General features: G+C 35.2%; 1 protein-coding gene across 1 annotated transcript in view; it reads right to left on the bottom strand.

The window, feature by feature from the left end:
- The window catches only part of LOC114054097 (phosphatidylinositol 3,4,5-trisphosphate-dependent Rac exchanger 2 protein), a 385,890-nt gene that overhangs the window by 26,092 nt on the left and 338,179 nt on the right, over positions 1–21,619 (bottom strand). The window contains exon 39 of the mRNA XM_027877211.1: positions 3,053–3,155. Coding sequence (XP_027733012.1) covers positions 3,053–3,155 — 103 coding nt within the window. The remainder of the gene's footprint in view (positions 1–3,052; positions 3,156–21,619) is intronic.

The raw sequence follows: 21,619 nt of genomic DNA, 5'->3' as shown, positions 1-21,619 counted from the left end.
AATTATAATATTATATTATAGTAAGAGATTAGGAAATGCATGAAAGCAGATATAATTAAAGTCACTGGTAAGTTCCAGTGCTGGCATGTTTCTACACTTTTCACTTCTCTTTATAAACATAACAAGATGCATAATCATCTTCTTGAATCAAGGTTTAAACAAAGTAAATCCAAGAGGTGCTTCAGGTGGGGCTCAATAGAAAGATAAAGTAAACTCACTGTACTTTGTTTACTATTCAATCACAGTACTTCTTTATTAGTGAAGCCATTATAGTAAATACTACTACAAAAGCTGCCCCCGATTTACAAATTTGTTGTGTTATTAAAGCTAATTTGTAAGTTGGGTCTTTGGAAAATGGAACACATATTTTTCATACACACAATGCTGCTAAAATATTGCATGCTTGCAATTAAAAGAATAACCAATATTATGATATCACATTTTTCTTTTAGAAATAAAAAAATACACACAAACCTACAAAATACTTTAAAAACAAATAAACATTCCACGATACCACAGAATGACTAGTCTAAGCCTAATGGGAAATTACTTAGATTAGTACCTATTGTGTCAGTCTCTAAATACCAGTGGGATGAAGGAGGTGGCAGAGGATGTGAATCAGAAAACTCTAACACCAAAGGGTGAAGAGGAGGTACTTGAAGGTTGAGAAAATAGTGAAGTAGACAGCAGTCCAAGGAGATGGTTTTATTACTTGTTTCTCTTTCTCTCTGGAGCCAAGATACCACTTTTCTCACCAAAAAAATGAACAATTTTTAGGATTAACATAGTGGGTCTGGGAACAAAGATAAGTCCCAATGATCAGAAGTTTAGTTAGCCAGCTGAACCAAAAAGGTCACCTTGAGAACCAAAAGGGTCAACAATGGCCAATATGGAAAGGATTCCTTGCAGGAGGGGTGTTAGGGAGAAGAGAGGCAGGGAGAGGAGGAAATGGAATTTTTAATTGGAAGACTGAAAGGAATCTGTAAGCAGATCAAGCTATCTTGTCGGTATGAATTCATAGGTGGAAAGAGGGACAACAAGGAAGACGTGAGAATATAAGAAATACCATCAGCAAAGTCTAAAGGCATTAGAATTCAATATAATGGTACAGTTTCACAGTAGAAGAGATTATGCATAGAGGTTTTGTGGTTTGTCTTTCATTCTCGAAGAGGACCATGACATCAGAAAGATGATGACATGACTTGTAATTGAATTGGATTTGAGTGAGACAAGGCTGTGCAAAGTCACCAGCCTCACTTTGATCTCCAGTCATCTGGGTCCAGTGGCCAGATATAGATCAAGATGACTGGAGATGGTCCAGCATACATAGAGGGGAGGACTATGAAAGGACTGGAATTATTGGATGGGAGGAACAGAGAAGTTTGGGAAGCAATAGGATATTACTAAGGATTTTCAGCAGAGGAATGAATCAGATCTGTGAATAAGAGTTTGACATTTGGTTATTATTAACTTTAAGACCTTGAGGATGTCACCTTTCTGGGCCTCAATTGCCTTACCCATAAAATGAGGAAGGTGAACAAGATTATTTCTGAGGTGGCTTCCAGTTTTAATGATATTGGAGTCATCAGTATCTTGCTAACCAATCCTTTAAAGTCCAACTTAAATGCCATCTCTTCCCTGAAGTCTTGTCTGGTCACCTCAGTTGGCAAAACACTGCCCTCCTGCCAATTCCACCTCCTTAGACCTTGCCACAGCACCTGATTTTGTAGCTCTCTGATACCATCTTGAACACTGAGTATGTGTTTTTTTCCTCTAATAGATGAACAGCTTGGTGCAGAGATCATGACTTATGTCAACTCTCTATTTCCCCCAGCTCCTAGTTAAGTGCTTTACATAGTGGAGAGAGGAGAAATAAACATTTAATAAGGACTTGCTATATCTCAAGTACTGTGCTAAGCACTTTACAAATATTATCTCATTTGATCCTCACAACAACCCTGGGAGGGAAATGCTGTTACTATCCTCACTTTACGGTGGAGGAAAGTGAGGTTATGTGACCTGCCCAGGGTCACACAGCTAATAAGAGTCTGAGGCTAGATTTAAATTCAAGTCTTGCTAACTCCTGGCCAAGATCTCTAGCCACTGTACCACCTCACTGTCTAGCTGTCATCAAGCTACAAAGAGTTGGTATTTTGGAAATGTGGGTTGCACTGATGCATTTTTCTCTGCCCCACACGTATTGAGGTCTATTTTTCTTTAGATTGTACAAGAATTCTAGAACTTCCATGAGTGGCAAATAATCTTGACCCAGAACATTGAAAATAAAAATTAGTTCCAATGTCCTAAGTGTCTTTCTTACTTTTTATTTTGCTGATAACACTTACAAAGGATAAGAATGCCTTGTGTTTTATCTAGATATATATATTCAGTGTATATGCATTTCATGTATGTGTGTGTATATATATATGTATTTATATATATTATAAATATATATACATATATATATACACACACACATTTCAACACACTTACACACACATTAGTCTCTCATTTAAACCTGACAATTGTGAAACCCCATTTACACAAATGAGGAACATAATCACCCAAGGACAGAGTAGTTTGTGGACAGCTTTGGGGGTTCTTCAGCCTCCTAGGGCAGTGGTGTTCCCATCATCCTACTGTTCTGCTGCCAGCATCCCATCATCATGGAGCCAGCAGGACAAGGTAGACACAAAAGTGTTCACATGGGAGGTGAGCTGTAGCCACTCATCCCTTTTTGTCACTTAGGACCCACTGCTTTCTTACTCTCATTTTCTGCTATTTCGTGATATGAATGCACAAACAACCACGCTCTCCCATTTTATCCTCACATACTAAGTGAATGCAAAACGAGCAGAAGATGGTATTTTATAACATGAAGCTGTTATCTTTGAGAGAGTAGGCTCTAAAGAGGAGAGAGCAAAGGCTTCAGGGCAATATGTATTTTTTTTCCCTATTTTGCACTGGACTTTTTAGCATCGGTATCTAGGTATTAGCGGAGATATGTTCTATATCTTTAAGACAACGAGTCTAACACGTCATTTGAATTTACCTGCTTTCGCATTACATCCGTAGCTTGCATGATGTACCGGGGTGGTAGTCCATGACTTCTAGCCAGGATTATAGCCTGCTCCAGAGTAACACTCAGAGTGCATCTGTCGGCAAAGATAAAGTGGAATAAATTGTTATTTATAGTCACAAAAACACAGTATCTAGATCTTCAAAAAAGCACCCAGAAATCTTAGTCCCCACAGTGCCACCTACTTATCTAAGACATATACAAACATCCATATAAAATATACATATAAAACACATACATGTATATATATATAGCTATAATAGCTAATTTTTATATAGAAGTTACTATGTACCAGGCCCTGTGCTGTAAGTGCTTTACAATTATTATCTCATTTGATCCTCACAATGACCCTGGGAGGCAGGTACTATTATTATCCCCATTTTATAATTGGGGAAACTGAGGCAAACAGGTGAAGTGACTTACCTAAGGTCATATAGCTAGTAGGTATTTGAGGCTAGATTTGAATTCAGGTCTCTCTGACACCAGGCCTAGGGCTCCATCCACCGCTCCACTCAGTAGTATATATACATATATAGGCATATGTTTGTAAATATTATATATACATATATATATACACACACATATATACATACACACACATATAGTATGCCACATATCATATATAGAGTATATATGTATATTATATATACCTCAAAGTATATATGATTATAGACAATATTAGTTAATATTTAAATAGTGGTTTAAGGTCTCTAGAGCAGTTTTCATATATCAGCTCATTTGATCCTCTTAATAATCCTATGAGATATTAACTATTATTGTCCCCATCTTATAGATAAAAAAACTGAAGCAAACTGACATTAAGTGACTTGCCCAAGGTCACACAGGTGGTGTTTGAATTTAATTCAAGTCTTCCTGATTTTAATGTTAGTGCTGTATCAACTACAACAAACTTCCTTTATAGAGAAGTTATTATAATAAACTTCTACTTCAATTTAACACATTTTTATTTTTTAGGTATCGAATATTTTTTCATTAATCTGTACCTCCCATTACTCACTCACCTATGTGAGACAAAAACGATCTCTAAATATATATCTATATAGTCCAGCAAAACAAATTCCTACATTAACTATATAGAAAAATACACATTTCTTTCTGTATTTTAAGTTCGTCAGAAGAAAGGAGCATGTTTCATCTTCATTTTTTGGACAGGCAGTGTTATGGCTTACATATAGCCCATGTGCTTCATGTCTCACACATCAGCCCATTCAACGTTTATATTTTCATTTTTAATCATTTTTGTCAGTGTGATAGGTATAAGGTAGAACTTCAAAGATAGTTTAATTTGTGTTTCACCAATGTTAGTAACTTAGAATATATTTCAAATGACAGTTGAAGCTTCCATTTTATTCTTTAAAAACTATTGATTTCCTTTAAACATTTATTTATCAGGTAATAGATCTCAATCTTATAAATTTGAACCAGTGATTTATATATCTTGGAAATGAGATGTTTATCAGAGAAACTTGTTGCAAAGAGTTCCACGCCCTTGCACCCCCTACCCCCTCAATAATCTGTTTTCCTTTGAATTTTTACTTTAGGTGTTCTTGTACAAAACTTTTTGAAATTTTACATAATTAAAATTTTCTATTTTATCTTGTGTGATTGTTTCTATCACTTTAGTCATGAATAATTTCCTATAAATTGCTAGAAAGGTAATTTCTTCCTTGTACCACTAATTTATTTATATTGTAACTTTTATAACTAAGTCATGTATCCATTTGGAGCTTATATAGGTATATTATGTAAGGTGTTAGTCTAAACCTAATTTCTGCCAGATGTCTGTCCAGTCTTCACAGCAGTTTTTGTAAAATAGTAAATATTTCTCCCAATAATTGAGAGGGGTGTCTTTGGGTTTATGAAACACTATGCTACTGTATTTGTTTGATTCCGTATGTTGTATTCCTAATCTGTTCTGATTATCTCTCTCTGTCTCTGTCTCTCTCATATCAGTACCAAATCATTTTTAATGATTACTGCTTTTCAATACAGTTTAAGATCTGGTATAGAGAGATTCATTCTTCCTCACATTTTTTATTATTGACCTTGAAATCCTTGACCATTTGATCCACCATATAAATTTTATGATCTTTTTTTACTATATAAAATATTTTTCTAGAGTTTTATTGGTATGGCATTAAATATTATATTTATTGCATTAATATCATCACTTTTATTGCATTGGCTCAATTTACCCATGGGCAATTAATGTTTCTTCAAATACTTAGGCCTATCTTTATTTCTGAATTTATTTCTGCAAATGACTTAACTAATACCTAAATGAATGGTGGCAGATACAATTTTGAGTATTTTTTTTTGGCTTTGTGGTGAGGCAATAGGGGTTAAGTGACTTGCCCAGGGTCACACAGCTAGTAAGGGTCGACTGTCTGAGGCTGGATTTGAACTCAGGTCCTCCTGACTCCGAGGCCAGCGGTCTCTTTACTATGCCACCTACCTGCCCCTTCTATAGTTGTTTTAATGGAATTTCTTTTTCTAGCTTTTCTTGCTGAGTGAATGTGTACACACATACACATTATACATATATATTTACACATATGTATGTGTGCATGAGTATACAAATGCTAATGCTGATGGTTTTGTGGATTTCTTCTATATCCTGAAACTTTGTTGAAGTTGTTAATTATTTCCATAAAATTTTTAGTTAAGATTCTTGGGTTCTCTAAGTATAAAATATTAGCCTCAAAAAGTGATGTGTTTTTGTTTTGTTTTTTTGCCAGTGATATTCACTGAATTTTTTTTTGGTCTTATTTCTAGAGATAGCATTTCTATCGCCATGTTAACTAGTAATAGTGTTAATGGAAATACTTGCTTTATTTCTAATCTTATTGAAAAGGTCTATAATTTTCTCCATCACAAATAATTTTCACTTTTTAATTTAGATAAATACTATTTACTAATTTATTCTTATGATTTCTAAAAGTTTTTTAAAATAGAAATGAGTAGATTTCATCAAAAACCTTTTCAACATTTATTAATATAAACATGTTTTTAAAATTATTTATTATTTATATTACTAATACAATTTATTATTCCTGGTATAAATCCAACTTAGTCATAGTGGTCATCTTTCTAATAGGGTGTTACAGTTAGCTTCCTAATATTTTACTTAAAACATTTGTATAAATATTCATTAGAGATATTGGTTTATAGTTTCCCTTTTCTGCTATGTCTTTCCCTGATTTCGGTATCAAGACTATATATCTATACTATAGGGAAAAAAACAGGAAGGATTCCCTCTTTTCCTATTGCAAAAAAAAAAATTTATGGAGTATTGGAATTAATTGTTCTTTGAATGTTTGATAGGTTCCACTTAGGAATTCATCTGATGCTAGAATTTTTATCTTTGGGGCTTATCACTTATTCAACTTATTTTTCTAATATGGAGTTATTTCAATAGCCTATTTCTTCAGCAATCACCATTTTAGTCAGCTACTAGGTGCCAGGTATTAAGCTAGGATCCAGAGACAGTAAGAGAGTGAAATGTTTTGTGTTGTCAAAGAAAAAGCTATTAGTTATGATCAAAATGTAAAAGTCAACAATAAAACCACTATACAATGAAATATATTTCAATTGGCAATAAGAACATTAACTAGACATTCAAATACTGTTTACAAATATATCACAAATGAGGACTAAGGAGAGACTAACCTAGACATTCCAATACAAAACATTAATGAGTTAGGATCTTGTATTTGCATTTATACAGTAAGATTAAATAATCAAGATTATCATATTTTCTATGCCACTTTTGTTCTCAGATAATATCCTATATATATTTTACATCTTATAATGTTTGCCATTCATTTTTGCATTTTGTAAGAAGTTTATAGTTATTTGTAATTTATTTATAAAGCTACAATGAAACTGTTCTATCCCATTATTAAATAAAGAGTAGAATTTGGTGCTAGAAATAAAGGCTATCTTAAAACTATCTGGGAGTATATATTCACTATTGTACCAAACATTGTACTGATGGGGATGGGATCTGAACCCCTAAAAGGAAACAAAAACCATGTCTTTGGGATCTGGATTCCCCCAAAAAAGAAATCTTTGGACTTTTTCCAAATCTCTGGCATTTGTTTGAGGCTGTAATCCACTCTAATAGCCTTTTTTTGTGGCTAAACCCAATCTCCCAATTCTGTTCTGTTACCTCTGGATTGCCCCTGGTCACTTTCTATCCTTAATCCTATCTGGACTCCAGTCTCCCTGGGCTATTGGGTCCAGGTCCCTGGCTTTCTTTTCACCCCAGCTTACTGGCTACTCCCATCCAGATCCTCCTTAGACCCCTCCTCCAGTCACCCCAGACTACTTGGCCTGGATCCCTCCCACGGTCTTTCTGTATATAAGATTCATCTTGTCTCCATTAAGGTGTTCAGATTCTTTAAGAGTCTAGCCAAGGGCTTAGATTCTTATAATCTAATCAAAAGCTCAAAAATGTTTAGATTAGGAGTCTGGCCAATATGGTGGATTCTTTAAATCTCACCCACACCAAAATGATGTCCTAATAAACCTTGTCTTTGGCTGAAAGAAGGATTGGGTCGAATTCATTTGGGTAGGACACGTGTGTTGTGATTTTGAGATCCCAGCACCCCTAAACCTCTAAATCTCAATAGTACCAAATGTAAATAATGCCCTTTCATCTAGTATGTACCCCTATACAGACTCCAAGGAAAGTGAGAGATTTGGATTCTAGCATTTGTAAGGGATTAGTTTACTTTCTTCCTTCTCTTTAGATTTTCTTTGAAAGTACCTTCATTCAAATTTTTCATTATTTCATTTTTTCCACCCTGTAGTTCCAATTTGTTGCTTTAATGTTTTTAATTTTTTTTTTTGGTCTTTTATTCTCTAAAGTGGTTACTTGAAGTTGTGTTACCTGCATTGTCACATCTGGGCAGATGGAGCTTAACTGTGATTTATTTTTTGTGAGTAACTCCCGATGGAGTAATTCTCCCTAGAAATGAATGTATATCAGTAATTCATCTGTTAACTAAGGGTCTTAGTTAAGAGAGTTGTTTGGGGGCATTTAGAGGTTTAGAGTCTTAGAGAGTTACCTGGGGCATTCAGAGGTTAAGTGATTCAACTTAAGCCACTGTCTCATAGGTGGTATGTGTTAGGGGCAACACTCCTCCATACATGTCTTCCTGACTCCAAGGTCAATGCTGTAGTCAATATTCCATGCCCCTTCTCATTGTTTATATAATTCTGTTTTTCTAGTAGTTATATTAGTAGCCTTTTTGTTACTTTATCCCTTACTTTTCATTCCTTTGATAAACCTTTCTTCTTTCTATGCTTTTCCACCTCCCCAATTACCTTCCTCAGCTACCTTGCTTTGATGGTATTTTATTCAAGGGATCACATTAGGTTTCATTTATGTAAATGAAATCATTTATCCCTTCAAGGATCTGTGATTTTTCAGTATTGGTATTCCCTTTATTGGTGCTGATTATCACCTCTCTGACTTAACAAGATGGTCTTTATGAGGTGCTGGGACCCAAAAGTTCCATTACTTTATATGGTTAATCACTCATAGTAAGTTGCTCCAAACTTAGTCTGGTCCTTAGACAACAGATGTACAATTGGGTTCTTACTCTAATTCTTTACAACTTGGTAGAATCTGTCAACGCTTGTTTTCTGTACCCATACTTTCAAAAACCCATGATAAGACCCCAAGAAAGAGCCTTCTGAAAAAATGTATGAAACAGATATAATTAAATATCATTAGCTGTGCAATCTTAGTACAAAAAGTTTAAGCCATACAGAAGAATATTATAATGATGTATTGTTAAAAATAGATAGAGTTGAAACATTTTACTGTCACATTAGAAATAGCCTGATGGCTTTCCATTGTATTCATAGAAGTAATCAATTATTTTCTTACAAATAACATGTTAAGTTTCATTGGCTGTTAAATGACTTGAGCAGCAACCTTCAAATTAGTTTTTCAGAGGCACTCATTTGAAACCCTTAACGACACCCTAATGGGTCAGTATTTTATAATTAGCTGCTAATAGAATATGTTCTATTTGCCAGTAGCGAGTACAGTCTATCAATCTGACATGATTGACATTGCTTTTTATATGTGCATGGAACTGAGGTAAAATAAATACTAACGGGTATCAAGAAGTAGAATTGAAGCTTAATAAAAAATAATTTTCCACCAAAACTGTTTAATCGTCAGGGTCTATAAAAGAACATAGCTTTTTTTTCTTCCTCAAACTAATGCAAAGTCTTTAGCACTCCAATTTTAAATCTCTACTGACTTCAAAATTTCAGTCATTAGAAACCATTACACTGTAGCTGAAAGAATAAGAGAAAAGCTTCACTTTTTCCCTAAACTCAATGAAATATATTTCTGGTGTCCTGAAAAAAGGGTACACTTCTTTTCGCTATTTGTAATAAGCACTTGCTCATTGCAAAGGGTTTTAACTAGAATTCAAATTTTTTTTTAATCTATTTCCTTCATTCATTTCTCCTGATTTATTCCTTTGGGCCAAGGTATGAAAGACCTTGCAGTTTCATTATTCAGCACTGCGGCAGAAAATTATCTTTGTAGCATAAGAAAGAGAAATATGCTCCTGAGTGCCACCTGACTTTTTTTTTTTTTGGTAAAGGTGTTATTTCAAGAAAGATCTAGGGTCCTGGATGAGAAATCACCAGGACCAGGGCTTTGCTCTCTGCCTCAGCAAATCAAAAGTGCAGCTCATTTAGAATTAATAATACCTGCAAAGATGATGGCTCTAACAGAAAATCTATTTTAAATTGGATAAATTTCTTTGGATTTGTGCTCTTGTGCTTCCACCTGCAGTTTATCAAAGTGGCAGCGATGATGCCCTCTTTCACAGAGTAACTGCCATGGAGATTTGTTTTCCAATCTGTTCACAATGTAATTTTGAAATAATCTCAACCAGTGTCAAATGTCAGAAGAAACTTAGGGAAATGGCAAGAAATGCTGCCACTCACTGTAGATGACTGGTGATCCAAACCAAGGTCAAATCCTGCCTTAATAATATCACACCGAGGTCAGAAATGAGACTGAAATTAAAGATCTGAAAGGCTTGCAGTCATCCCAGCACTAAGTTTCCTTGGCTTTTACAAATCTTCCCCACTATTTCACTGTGAAGGCTGAGTGGAAAAATACAACACTTGAAGAAATCATTTCAAATTCTGGCAGTCTCTGGAAGAATCTGGGTCCACAAACCAGCAAGCAAATGGTTTTTCAATGATGCATGAATGTGGTGCCAGCATCAGATGCTACCAGCACATTTTTCATCTTCCAGGAGCTCCCTCAACACCAAATTACAAAGATTTAATTTAAACAAATACGAATGTAGGGAGGGAGGGGTATCACGTAGGTATGGAAGCATATCTGCATACCATTACATGGTTTATAAATTATATTCTGATGTGCATGCTTATTAAAGGCACATCACATTTTTCCTACATATTGAACATTTATCAGACTATGTTAATGAAATGGGAAAGCAATGTCATACTCTATACAAGTTTGCAGTATTAAAATTCAGAAAGTAGCATATAAACTTTATTAATCTTAAGAGATGAATAAAGAAGGATTCAGTGATTATGTTTCATGGAGATAGATAGTATAGCATTGTTTGAAGCTCTGAAACTAAAGGCTCTTTCCAAACAGGTGTCCTAATTACTGGTCACTTGAATTTATTTTTTTTTAAGGGACAGATATTTAGAGAGCAGTATTGATATAAAGATGAGTTCCCTGAGCAGTGTTCCATGGAAATGTGATGTTCTTTATCATATGAATATGGGTCCTATGAGAAAAATCCTAAGTGCTGATCCTTTTTTCTCTCTAAAATACTCAATATGAAATTATATGTGTATATGTACATATATGTATATAACATATATACACATACATACATACATATCTATGTAGCTATAAATATTTGCTTTTCAGATTGAGCTGGCATGGGGGGAAAAACCTAATATCTTCTCTTTTGCCTTAAAATTTCCCTGAATTCCCTTTCTCCAGGGACAATTGCAATCCCATCGGTCAGCTTTTATGGTTTCCATAAATATCCAGATCTAGCGTATTCTATGTACAAATGAATAACAGTTGGAATAATAACTAACATTGATATAGTACTTACTATGTGCCAGGCATTGTGCTAAATGCATTACAAATATTGTTTCATTTGATCTTCACAACAACCCTAAGAGGTAGGTGTTATTATAAGCACCATTTCCAAGATGAGGAAACTGAGGTTAACATAAGTTAAGTGACTTACCCAGGGTCACACAGCTAGTTAAGTGTATGAGGTCATATTTCAACTCAGGTCTTCCAGATTCCAGGCCTGATATTGCACCATCTAACTGCCCAAAATTAGTTTAGGAAATTATGCTTTAATATATATCAAGTATTCAACACTTGTACAAAGTATAAAGGATACTATGTCAATGCCATGAATTATGATGTTCTTGATAATCAAAACTTGACCTATATAGTGCTTTAATACTTACAAATAAAAACTTATGTTCATTTACTTATTCAGCTGTCCATGTCTAGTTTAACAATTTGATGTCATCTGTATAGGGACTTCTCAGTGTGGAAACTCTCTCTACTAATACAGATCAATAAGTCATCTACAGTTTAGTGTTAGAGAGGTGCCAGCACACAGCGAAAATGTATGACTCACTTAGGAGACCCTCTCATGTATTACAGACAGAACACAAACCTAGGACTTTCTGACTTCAAGGCTGGCTCTCTCTTCACAGTACCATGCTGCACCTTGAATATTTATATAGTGTGTTAAAATTTACAAGGTATTTTGCATATATTATCTCATGTTGGCCACAAAACAACTTTGTGAGGGAGGTCCTAGAATTAGTATTATGTTAATTTTGCAGATGAATAATCAGAGGCTCAAAGAGCCTGTTATGACTTGTTCATGCTCACATAGCTAGTGTCAGAAATGGACCTGAAGTCCAGGTCTGTAGGGACTTAGTACAATGATGTTGCCATTGGGTCATATAGCCTTTCTTCCATTTTATATCCATTATATTCCATTCGATCCTCACAACATACCTATAGTGAAAGTTTTGCAGATAAAGAAACTGAGGCTCAAAGAGCATGAAATTTGCCCATGTACTCATATTTAGTAAGTGTCAGAGCCAAGATTTGAAATCAGGTTTCTACTGACCCCAGTTTATCATTCTTTCCATTCTACCACAAGTTATTAAAATTATTTTGAGAAAAGAGTGAAATATAACATGGGAAAGAAATATAAAATTTTAAGGCTGTGGAGGGTCCTCATCAACCTCAAACATATGCATAATGCTTAATATAGAAATCTCTCTCCCTTGATTACTATTGACCTCCTGACAGTGAATAAAAATCTAATGGCCTCATTTAAATTTTATCTTAATGTCATGCTTAAATTTTAATTTACTTATAAAAAAAATTGAATTTTCTGCAGCCTAGAAAATGTCTCCTGAATTTTCCAGTGTTTGCTCCCCACATCATTTCTTACTAACCAGTCCTCTAGTCAGTTACAAGGGTAATAAAATAAATGATATGAGTTATTATCTGTCCTTGACTAGAAGGTAATTGGGCAGCCAGGTGGTGCAGCAGATATAACATGGTCTTGGAATCAGCAGACTCATCTTCCTAAGTTCAAATTTGGCCTCTGACACTAGCTGTGTGACTCTAGGCAAATCACTGTTTACCCCAGTTCCTCTTCTGTAAAATGGGCTGGAAAAGGAAATGTCAAACCATTCCAGTATCTCTGCCCAAAAACAAACAAACAAAAAACAAACCCAAATGGGGTCACAAAGAGTTGGACATTGCTGAAACAACAACAAGGAAGGCAGTTGGCTTTTTGCAAGGCTGATCCATTGGATGGAGATGAGTATAGTATACTTCTGTAATGATAACAATGGGATATTCTGGACTAGGGTTTAACTCCGTGCATACTCCTGAGGGAACTAATTTGACAGGACTATATATCTGTAATGATATTGGTAATTTCCCAATAGAAAGTAAAAAGAAATCATTAATTTCTGTTTATAATTAATAAATCTTCTTGACATAGTTTTAATTTTAATAGTTCCCACACCAACAACAAAGTGTCAAACTATAATACTGTGAGTGGAATGTACAGATAATGTACATTAGTAACCAATTAAAAATATTTGATTTATCATTATTCAGAAAAATATTAAGCTGTTCTTGCCTCCTGCTTATTCATGTCTTAGCTCTAACCTATGAAAATCTGTGTAAAAGAGCACTTGCTCATTTATTTCTATAATTGATATTAAAATTAGTCCATTACTTAGCTTTCTCTAAATTGACATGAAAAATCAACAATGTACTCATCAATTGGCAGAAAGAACTCATGAAGTACTTACTACTTTTATTTTTTTCCCTTTTTAAAGAAAAATGTTGCCTGGATGCTCTTTTCTAGGCTATCTCCTGAACAACAATTCCCCATCACCAGTTAACATTTGCAACTAGATGTCCTGTATGAATGTAAAGTTCAACATTTCCAAAACAGAACTGCTCTCTTTTTCTCCAAACTCACTCCCCTCCCAAAATTCCCTCTTCTTGTCAAGGACACCACTATCCATTTAGTCACTCAGTTTGTAAACTTGCTGTTATTCTCTCTCTCTCTCTCTCTATTTCCAACCAGTTGCTGAAATGCTAACATTTCTTTCTCTATAACATCTGTCACCTAAGTTCCCTTCTTTCTACCCAGAGCTACCATCCAAGTTCAGGAACTCACCATGCTTTCACTGGACTTTTGCATAACCTTTTAATTGAACTCCCTTACTCAATTCTTTCCCCAATCCAAACCATCTTCCACAGAATTGCCACACTGATTTTCTAAACCATAGGTCTGATCATGTCATCACTCTACTCAATAAATGGTTCCAATAGTCCAATGGTTCCTTAGTAACTCCAGGATTAAATATAAACTCCTCTGTTTGACATTTAAAAATCTTCACAGCTTGACCCCTTCTTATTTTTTTTCCAGCCATTTATGTCATCCCCCTTCACACTGTCTATAGTCTAGCTATCCTGGCCAGTATGCTGTTCCTAATGTTCCACTTCCCATTTCTGGGCCTTTGAATTGCCTCTTCTCCATGCTTGGAATGTTTTCCCTCCTTGCCTCTTTTTAGAATCTCTGCTTTTTTTTTTTTGATTCAATTCAAACAACACTCTCTCCAGGATCCCTTTTTCTGGTCCCCAAATCTGACTTTAATTAATAATTGTTGATTGATTTTCTTTAAAAAAAACAAAACAAAACAAAACACAACTGATACTTTCCAATGACATCTCTCCCATAGCAATAGAATCCTTCATTGTAACAAGTAAGTTCAGTCAAGCAAAATGAACATGGTCATTGGCTAAATCTTAGAATGCGCATTCTCCTTCTGATGCTGTCTTTCGCCACTTCTTTCACAATGGGTGGGAAGCCTTCTCTACCATCAGGTCTCTGACATTCTTAGTGTTCACTGCATCACTCGGATTTCTGAAGTCTTGCAATGCTGTTTGATTTTACAATGTTTTACTCCTTATGCCAAATATCCTTCTTGATCTGTTTACTTCATTTCGTACCAACCGGTTTATACAAGTCATCATGAGTTTCTCTGAATTCTTCATATTTGTCATTTTGTATGGACAAAAATATGCTTCTGCATTCATAATACAATTTGTTCAACCATTCTCCATTTGATGGGTACTTAGAACTTGTAGTTCTAAGCTATTACAAAAAGTCTGGTTGGTAAAGTATTGAATTGGTAAATTAATAAAATAGCATCAAAATGTGTATTAAATTTATGTGACCCAAACCAGAATAGCCAACAAACTAATAAGCATTTAGAAAGGAGAAGAGAGGAAAGGAGATTAGAGAGGAGAGGAGGGGAGGGGAGGGCTAGAAGATGGAAAGAGGAAGGAAGCAATGGGTTTAAGATGAAAGGAAGCTCTTTAATTATGGATGAAATACTCCAGTGAAAGGGGCAAGCAGGTCTAGAGTAGGACATTGCAGAGAGTACTCTTTAGGGGACAGGATAAGGAGACAACAGCTGGGGTGGGGGGATAGCATTTGCTCTTTATTTACAATTTGCCTTTACTTCTGTAAACAGTGTTTTCCAGTTGTATACATGACCTTGTTCCCTCAAACTCTGTCTTATTGCTACAGCTAGAATTTCTAAAAACTCTATCAAAAAAATAATAGAGAAAATAGACATCCTTGCTTCACTAGTTACTAATATTTCAATTAATTTTTTCATGAAATCTCTAGAATTCTGTAAATAAATAAATAAATATGTATATATATAATATATATAAATTATATGCCTGATATGATTAGATAAAGGAATTTTGGAGCTCACAAACAAGGAAGTGGAGCACTTGTGAATGAAGACAAAATCAAGGCTATAATATAACTGTCTCTGTATGTAACTGAGGTTGGCTGATTGGCACATAGTATGTACTTAATGAATGCTCACTAGCTCCCTCACATTATCTCTTTCTGTCTTTCTTTCTATGGATCATGGCCACTTGCAGAAGGGAGGGGGTGGCTCCCAAAAAAGAATACTATAGTCATTCAGAATCTTTGAGGCTCCACCTAGGGCCACCCAAATATTTTCTATTGCTGAGCAGTGACCATCAACAGGTGTGACAGTTACAAGTCACAAGTTGTCAATTATTTTGTAAATGTTCTTCAATGATTTCATGTATATGTCTAGTCTTGTCAATGGACGCCTACAAGGTCCCTTTTTCTATTTAGTTCTTAACTTTCAAAGGACAAAGTTGAAGATGAACAGAAAATGGAACAGAAGAAGGAAAAACTGAAAACAAGAAGTTGGAACCAGTATTGTGATCCTAGGTAGGCAGGGAGTCATGTTAAAAAAAACAAAATGGTGCTCTACCCATCAATCATATTAAGAGCCCCTATGGAAAGCCTTAAAATGAAAAAAAGTGGCCTCAAAAGGATCTTATCATAGATGCAGCTTCTATTAAGCCTGAAAGCAGCTCACTGATGCATTGACAAGAGTGCTAGATTTGGAGCCAGAAGACCTGAATTTGAATCTTGGCTCAGTTATTTACTACATGAATGGCCTAGTTCAAGTCACTTTTCTTTTTCAGGAATTTCCTCCTGTAAAATGAAGGAGTTGGACCCAGACAATCTCTGAGAATCCTTCAACTTTATATCCAGGAGCTTATGATCCTATGAAACTGATAACTGAACCCAGGATTTGAAGCACTTTGCTTATGCGGATATGAGTACATGAAAGATAAGTGATGGAGGAAGGGAGTATTTATTTAGTGCCTACTATGTGCCAGGCATTGTGCTAAGAAATTTTATAAGCATCTCCTATGATCCTCACAACAAACTTGTGAGATAGGTGATACTATTATTCTCATGTTATAGTTGAAAAAACTGTGACCCACAGAAGTCAAATAACAGCCTGGGTCACACAGCTAGTAAGTCTCCGAGGCAGCATTTGAAGTCAAATCTTCCTCACAGTGGGCCCAGCACTCTATCTACTACATCACCTAGATCAGGATAGGGGACCTATTGCCTTGAGGCCATATGTGGTCTTCTAGGTCCTTGGGTACAGCCTTTTGACTAAGTCCAAGTTTTACAGAACAAATTCTTTTATTAAGGGGATTTGTTTTGTGAAGTTTGGATTCAGTCAAAGGGCTGCACATGAGGACCTAGAGGGCCACATATCGTCTTGAGGCTGCAGGTTCCCCATCCTTGACTTAGACAGATGCCTCAATAAGACATGAGAGTAACTAATGATTCTGACTGGAAAGGATATTTTTAATGGGGTGCCCAAGGCATCAAGGCCTGGCCCTGTAGTGCTTATTATTTTGTCAGTATTTTGGATAAAGAAATAGATGACATACTCATTAAATTTTCAGGTGAAAAAAAGCTAGAAAGAATTATTAATACATTAGATACTATACTTTGGGTTGAATCTAGTGAGATACAATTTAATATGAATAAATGTAGCCTAATACTTGGGTTCAAAAACTCAAATTCAAAAGTAAAAATCATAAGAAGCATGTCTAAAGTAGTAGACTACCTCAAAAAAAAAAAGATCAAATGGTTTTAGTAGACTGTAACTCCAAAGAAGTATGTGGTGTGACTGGCAACCAAAAAGGCTAATGTTATGTTAGACTCTTCTGATAAATGCAGTGTCCAGGCCTCAGGAGGGGTTAGTGAGATTGTACTCTGCCCTTGTCATATTGTATCTAGAATATTGTTTTCAGTTCTAGAATCCATATTTTAGGAAGCAAACTGATATTCTAGAGAGCTTCCACAGGAGAAAAACCCAGAATGGTGAAAGGATCATGTAATATGAAGGCCAGTTGCATTACAGGACCATAAATCTGGAACTGGCATGGACCTTGGAGATCATCAAGTTCAACTACTTCATTTGACAATTGAAAAAACTGAAGGCCATGGAGAGTAAGTTACTTGTACAAGATCACACATGAAGTATGGCATCGGATTATAATATGGGTCTTCTGATTCCAGAGGTAATGGTGTTTCTACAGTACTACTCTGTCTCCCAGATGAAGGAATTAAGAGATTCTGAGCCTGGAGAAGAGCAGACCTGGGAAACAAGGGAAGTGATAGCTATATTCAAAGAATCAAAGGTCTGTCATAAGGAAAAATCTGTGTGGGCCAAAAAGCAGAACTAAGAGAAATGGGTAGAATTAAAAAGGAGATTTGGGCTTGTTTCAAGTCAGGGGTACTTAACCATTTTTGTGTTATGTACACCTTTGGCAATCTGATGAAGCCTATGAACCCATTCTCAATACAATATTTGAAGATTCATAAAATACATAAATAATGAAGAGTGAAATGAGCAGAACCAAGAGAATATTGTATACAGTAACAGCAATATCCTTTTAAGAATAGCTTTGAGGGGGGGCAGCTAGGTGGTGCAGTGGATAGAGCACTGGCTCTGGAGTCAGGAGGACCTCAGTTCAAATCTGGCCTAAGACACAGACACATAACACTCACTAGCTGTGTGACTCTGGGCAAGTCACTTAACCCCAATTGCCTTCACCAAAAAAAAAAAAAAAAAAAGAATAGATTTGAGTCAATAAGTCATTCTGACTAATATAAATACCCCAAATAAATGCAATACAAAAGACACTCTCTGCATCCAGAGAAAGAACCGATAAATAGAAGTATGTATAGAATGATTTACACATATATTTGTGTGCATACACACACATACATATTTGTGTCTAATGGTAGCCATCTTTGGGGGGGAGAAAAAAAGAAAAAAAGAAAATTACATGATAATTTTATTATATATTTAAAAGGAATAGCAAGTTGTACATAATAAATTTGTAGTTTCATGTGCAATCATTTTTTTTCTATTCTACTATGTTACGGAAATGTTTGTTTTATTTCTTAAGTTCAGAATAAAATAACTAATTTTAAAAAAATGAACTGGCAATAAAAATCTACCTGAAGACAGAAAAAAAGGAAGAAAAGAAAGAAAATGCATGAAATACACAAACTATAAAGTAAATCAAATATATTGAAATACAATTACCAAAATATTTTTAAAAGCTCACAGACACCAGGCTAAGAACCCATGGCATCAGGCAATATTTTCTAACAATTCGAGTTATATCAAAGTACTTTTAGAAGTAGTGGGTCACTAAAGATCTTCAAGCAAAGGCTGGAAGACCACTTATTGGGTATGTTGTAGAGAGAATTCTTGTTTAGGATGGTTTGTGTTACTTATGAACTCCCTTCCAACTTAGAGATTTAAAAACAGAAACCCTTAGGGAAGAGAAAAAACAACACAAGACCTCCTAGATATTATCCTTATTGGCAACATGCCAATAGGACACATAACATACAGGACTCCAACTCACTGATACTAGACTAGGCTGCTTTGCTCCATTAAGAATACTACCTGACTCCTTCTCAGCCTCTCCTATCTCTTAATTACTCAGCACCTTCAGAACTATCAGGGCTAGTTCATAGGCAAATACTAGCTCCTCACTTAAATACTAGGCTCAAGTAATTCTCTGGATGGAAATGCTATTGTCCTTGCCTGATACATATGACTGCTTAGCAGTTGTACCGCATTACCTTTCCCACTGGTATGTTAACACACCAGCAAGGATACATTAAATAGTGGGCCCAGGGTCACTATATGTTCAAGGTTAGAATGCATTTGTACGGGTAGGGATGAGAGAGTTGGTGAAGGTAAGGTGAGGCAGTTATCAAACTTAAAATTTAGAATCAGAAATTTTAAAATCAGAAATCAAAGCAAGAATCACAGATTGTAATAAAAGTCAAGCCAGGAAAGTTAGATAGGATGCCAAGGCTGCATAATAAAGCTAATGTCCAATCTATAAGAACTTCAATCTCCCTGATTTTCTGGGGAGTTGTCTGATACACTGGCGGCAGGTATGGGTCAGCAGTTATATTAACATTTTTGATTAAAAGTTTACACTTAGAAGCCAGAATCTGAAAGTGTCACCCTATGAATGTAAGTGCTGATGGCTCAATGATCATGTGGCACATACTGCCACTGTGGGTGTGACAAGTCAAACAGCATTAGAAAAATTATAAAAATATGGCCACCACAACAAAACAGCAATGTTACAACCAATTGAAAGCATTTTTTCCTCATAAAGTTCAACTGAATCTCATCCTTCTCTTGAATTTCTGTGACCATTATTGCTATAGAATTGGAACATAAGCTCCTCAAGGACAGGTTTCTTTTTTTGTTGTTTTTAATTTGTGTCCCCAATGCTTAACACAGTACTGGGCACATAGCAGGTATTTAATGAATGCTTGATGATTACTGTCCATATAATTAATTTAGAAATTAACCATATATTATATGACTTTCCTTTGTTTATTTGAACTTATTTAAATCTATTACTTAAAAAAAAAATCACAGCCTTTTCCCTTATATTCCCCTATTATTCACTTTTAGATTCCTTACCCTTTGATAATGGTTACACTAGGAAGCTAGACCTCAGGCTGAAATTACCAAAGATCTCAGAAGGAGAAAATCCAGTTAAAGACCTTGAGCGTAAACAGATAAAACAACAGGAAATATGTTAATAACAGAAGCAAATATGGTTTCCAGATTAGAATGAAGAGAGAATATAAAAAGAATAAATATTACAAGATAAAGGAAAATGAATCAACATGTGATCTGATATTGAACCTTGTGAATTATCAAGAGAGTCTCAAATCACTGCAGGATATTCACAAATAGTTTAAAATAGAAATAAATATTGTGAAAATAGAATTTATGGCCTGCATAGCAGAAATAATTGAGAGAATATGAAATTTAAATACTCAGTGACAAACCTCATCAAAAGAAACAAAGGAGAGAACAATCAGTTCAGAATGCAGATATGCAGTTTAAACAACGCCATATATCAAAATAATAACATCTGGCTTCTATCTATAAGGCCCAAAAATTCAGACCAAAATGTGTTTATCAGACTACACATTAGCAATTAGAAATTAGTATAATATCTAAAAGTGATAACTATAAAATTAAATTAAATCCCAACAGATGACAAAATATATTCTTCAAAGTAAAACTTTTATATTTTGATGACAGAATTATTTGTTTGCTTCTCTTCTGGAAAAGTTACTGCAGGCTTCTTAATTTGTTTCTGTATGTCATTTCTATTATATGAAACTTATACCTATGTGAGATAAATGAAAAATCCAAGACACAGAATTTCTGTGTGATTAATAATCAATTTATTAATTAGGCTAGCAAATAATAAAATGATGGTCAGTGATTTCTCTCAGTAACCAAAAACAAAAGACCATGGAGATCATTGAAAGCTTAAATACCTTTGGAAAAGTAGGTATCCTTGAAGGCAGAGATCAACCCTGATTGGTGAACAATTAATGGGGGGAGGGGGAGACACATAATGAGGAGGGAGGCTGAAAGCCTTCAGTTCCTCTTGTTAAGAAGGTGGCTTGATGAGGCTCAGCTACCTCCAGCTCTCTGGACAAAGGCATCCATCTCCACCCAGACCACTCTCACCTCTGGCAATCTAGACAAAGCGATCCATATCCACTTAAGTTGAACAATGGGGTTTCAAGGCCATGAGCCTAATGCTTTTTTAGGGCTAGTTTAGATTCTCTTTACAACTTAATCAGAAATAAGCTCTCCCAGTTGGCTGAGGTCCTGCCAAAGATTGAGGAGAATGTTCCTAGAGTTAGGCCAATCTTATCATCAGCCCTATCCTTCAGAAGCTGCCTTGACCTACAAGATCCAGGCTTTGAATGAAGAAGCAAAAAGAGAAAGAACCCTGGATCCCAATATTAATAATTGGTTATTAATAATCATTTATCTTATGTGGAAAATCAATTCATATAACCAAAAAAATCTATGATTTCCTGAATAGAGTATTAATAGATGCAAATGGAGGATGACCTGTACTGAGCCTCCAACCAGAACAGTACATCTTTAAGAGGGTATTGGTTCCATATATAA

Source organism: Vombatus ursinus, unplaced genomic scaffold, assembly GCF_900497805.2.
Source record: "Vombatus ursinus unplaced genomic scaffold, bare-nosed wombat genome assembly UNPS02014812.1, whole genome shotgun sequence".
NCBI classification, from domain to species: Eukaryota; Metazoa; Chordata; class Mammalia; order Diprotodontia; family Vombatidae; genus Vombatus; species Vombatus ursinus.
Note: the sequence above shows the minus strand (reverse complement) of the source record. Positions and strands in the feature narration are given on the sequence as shown.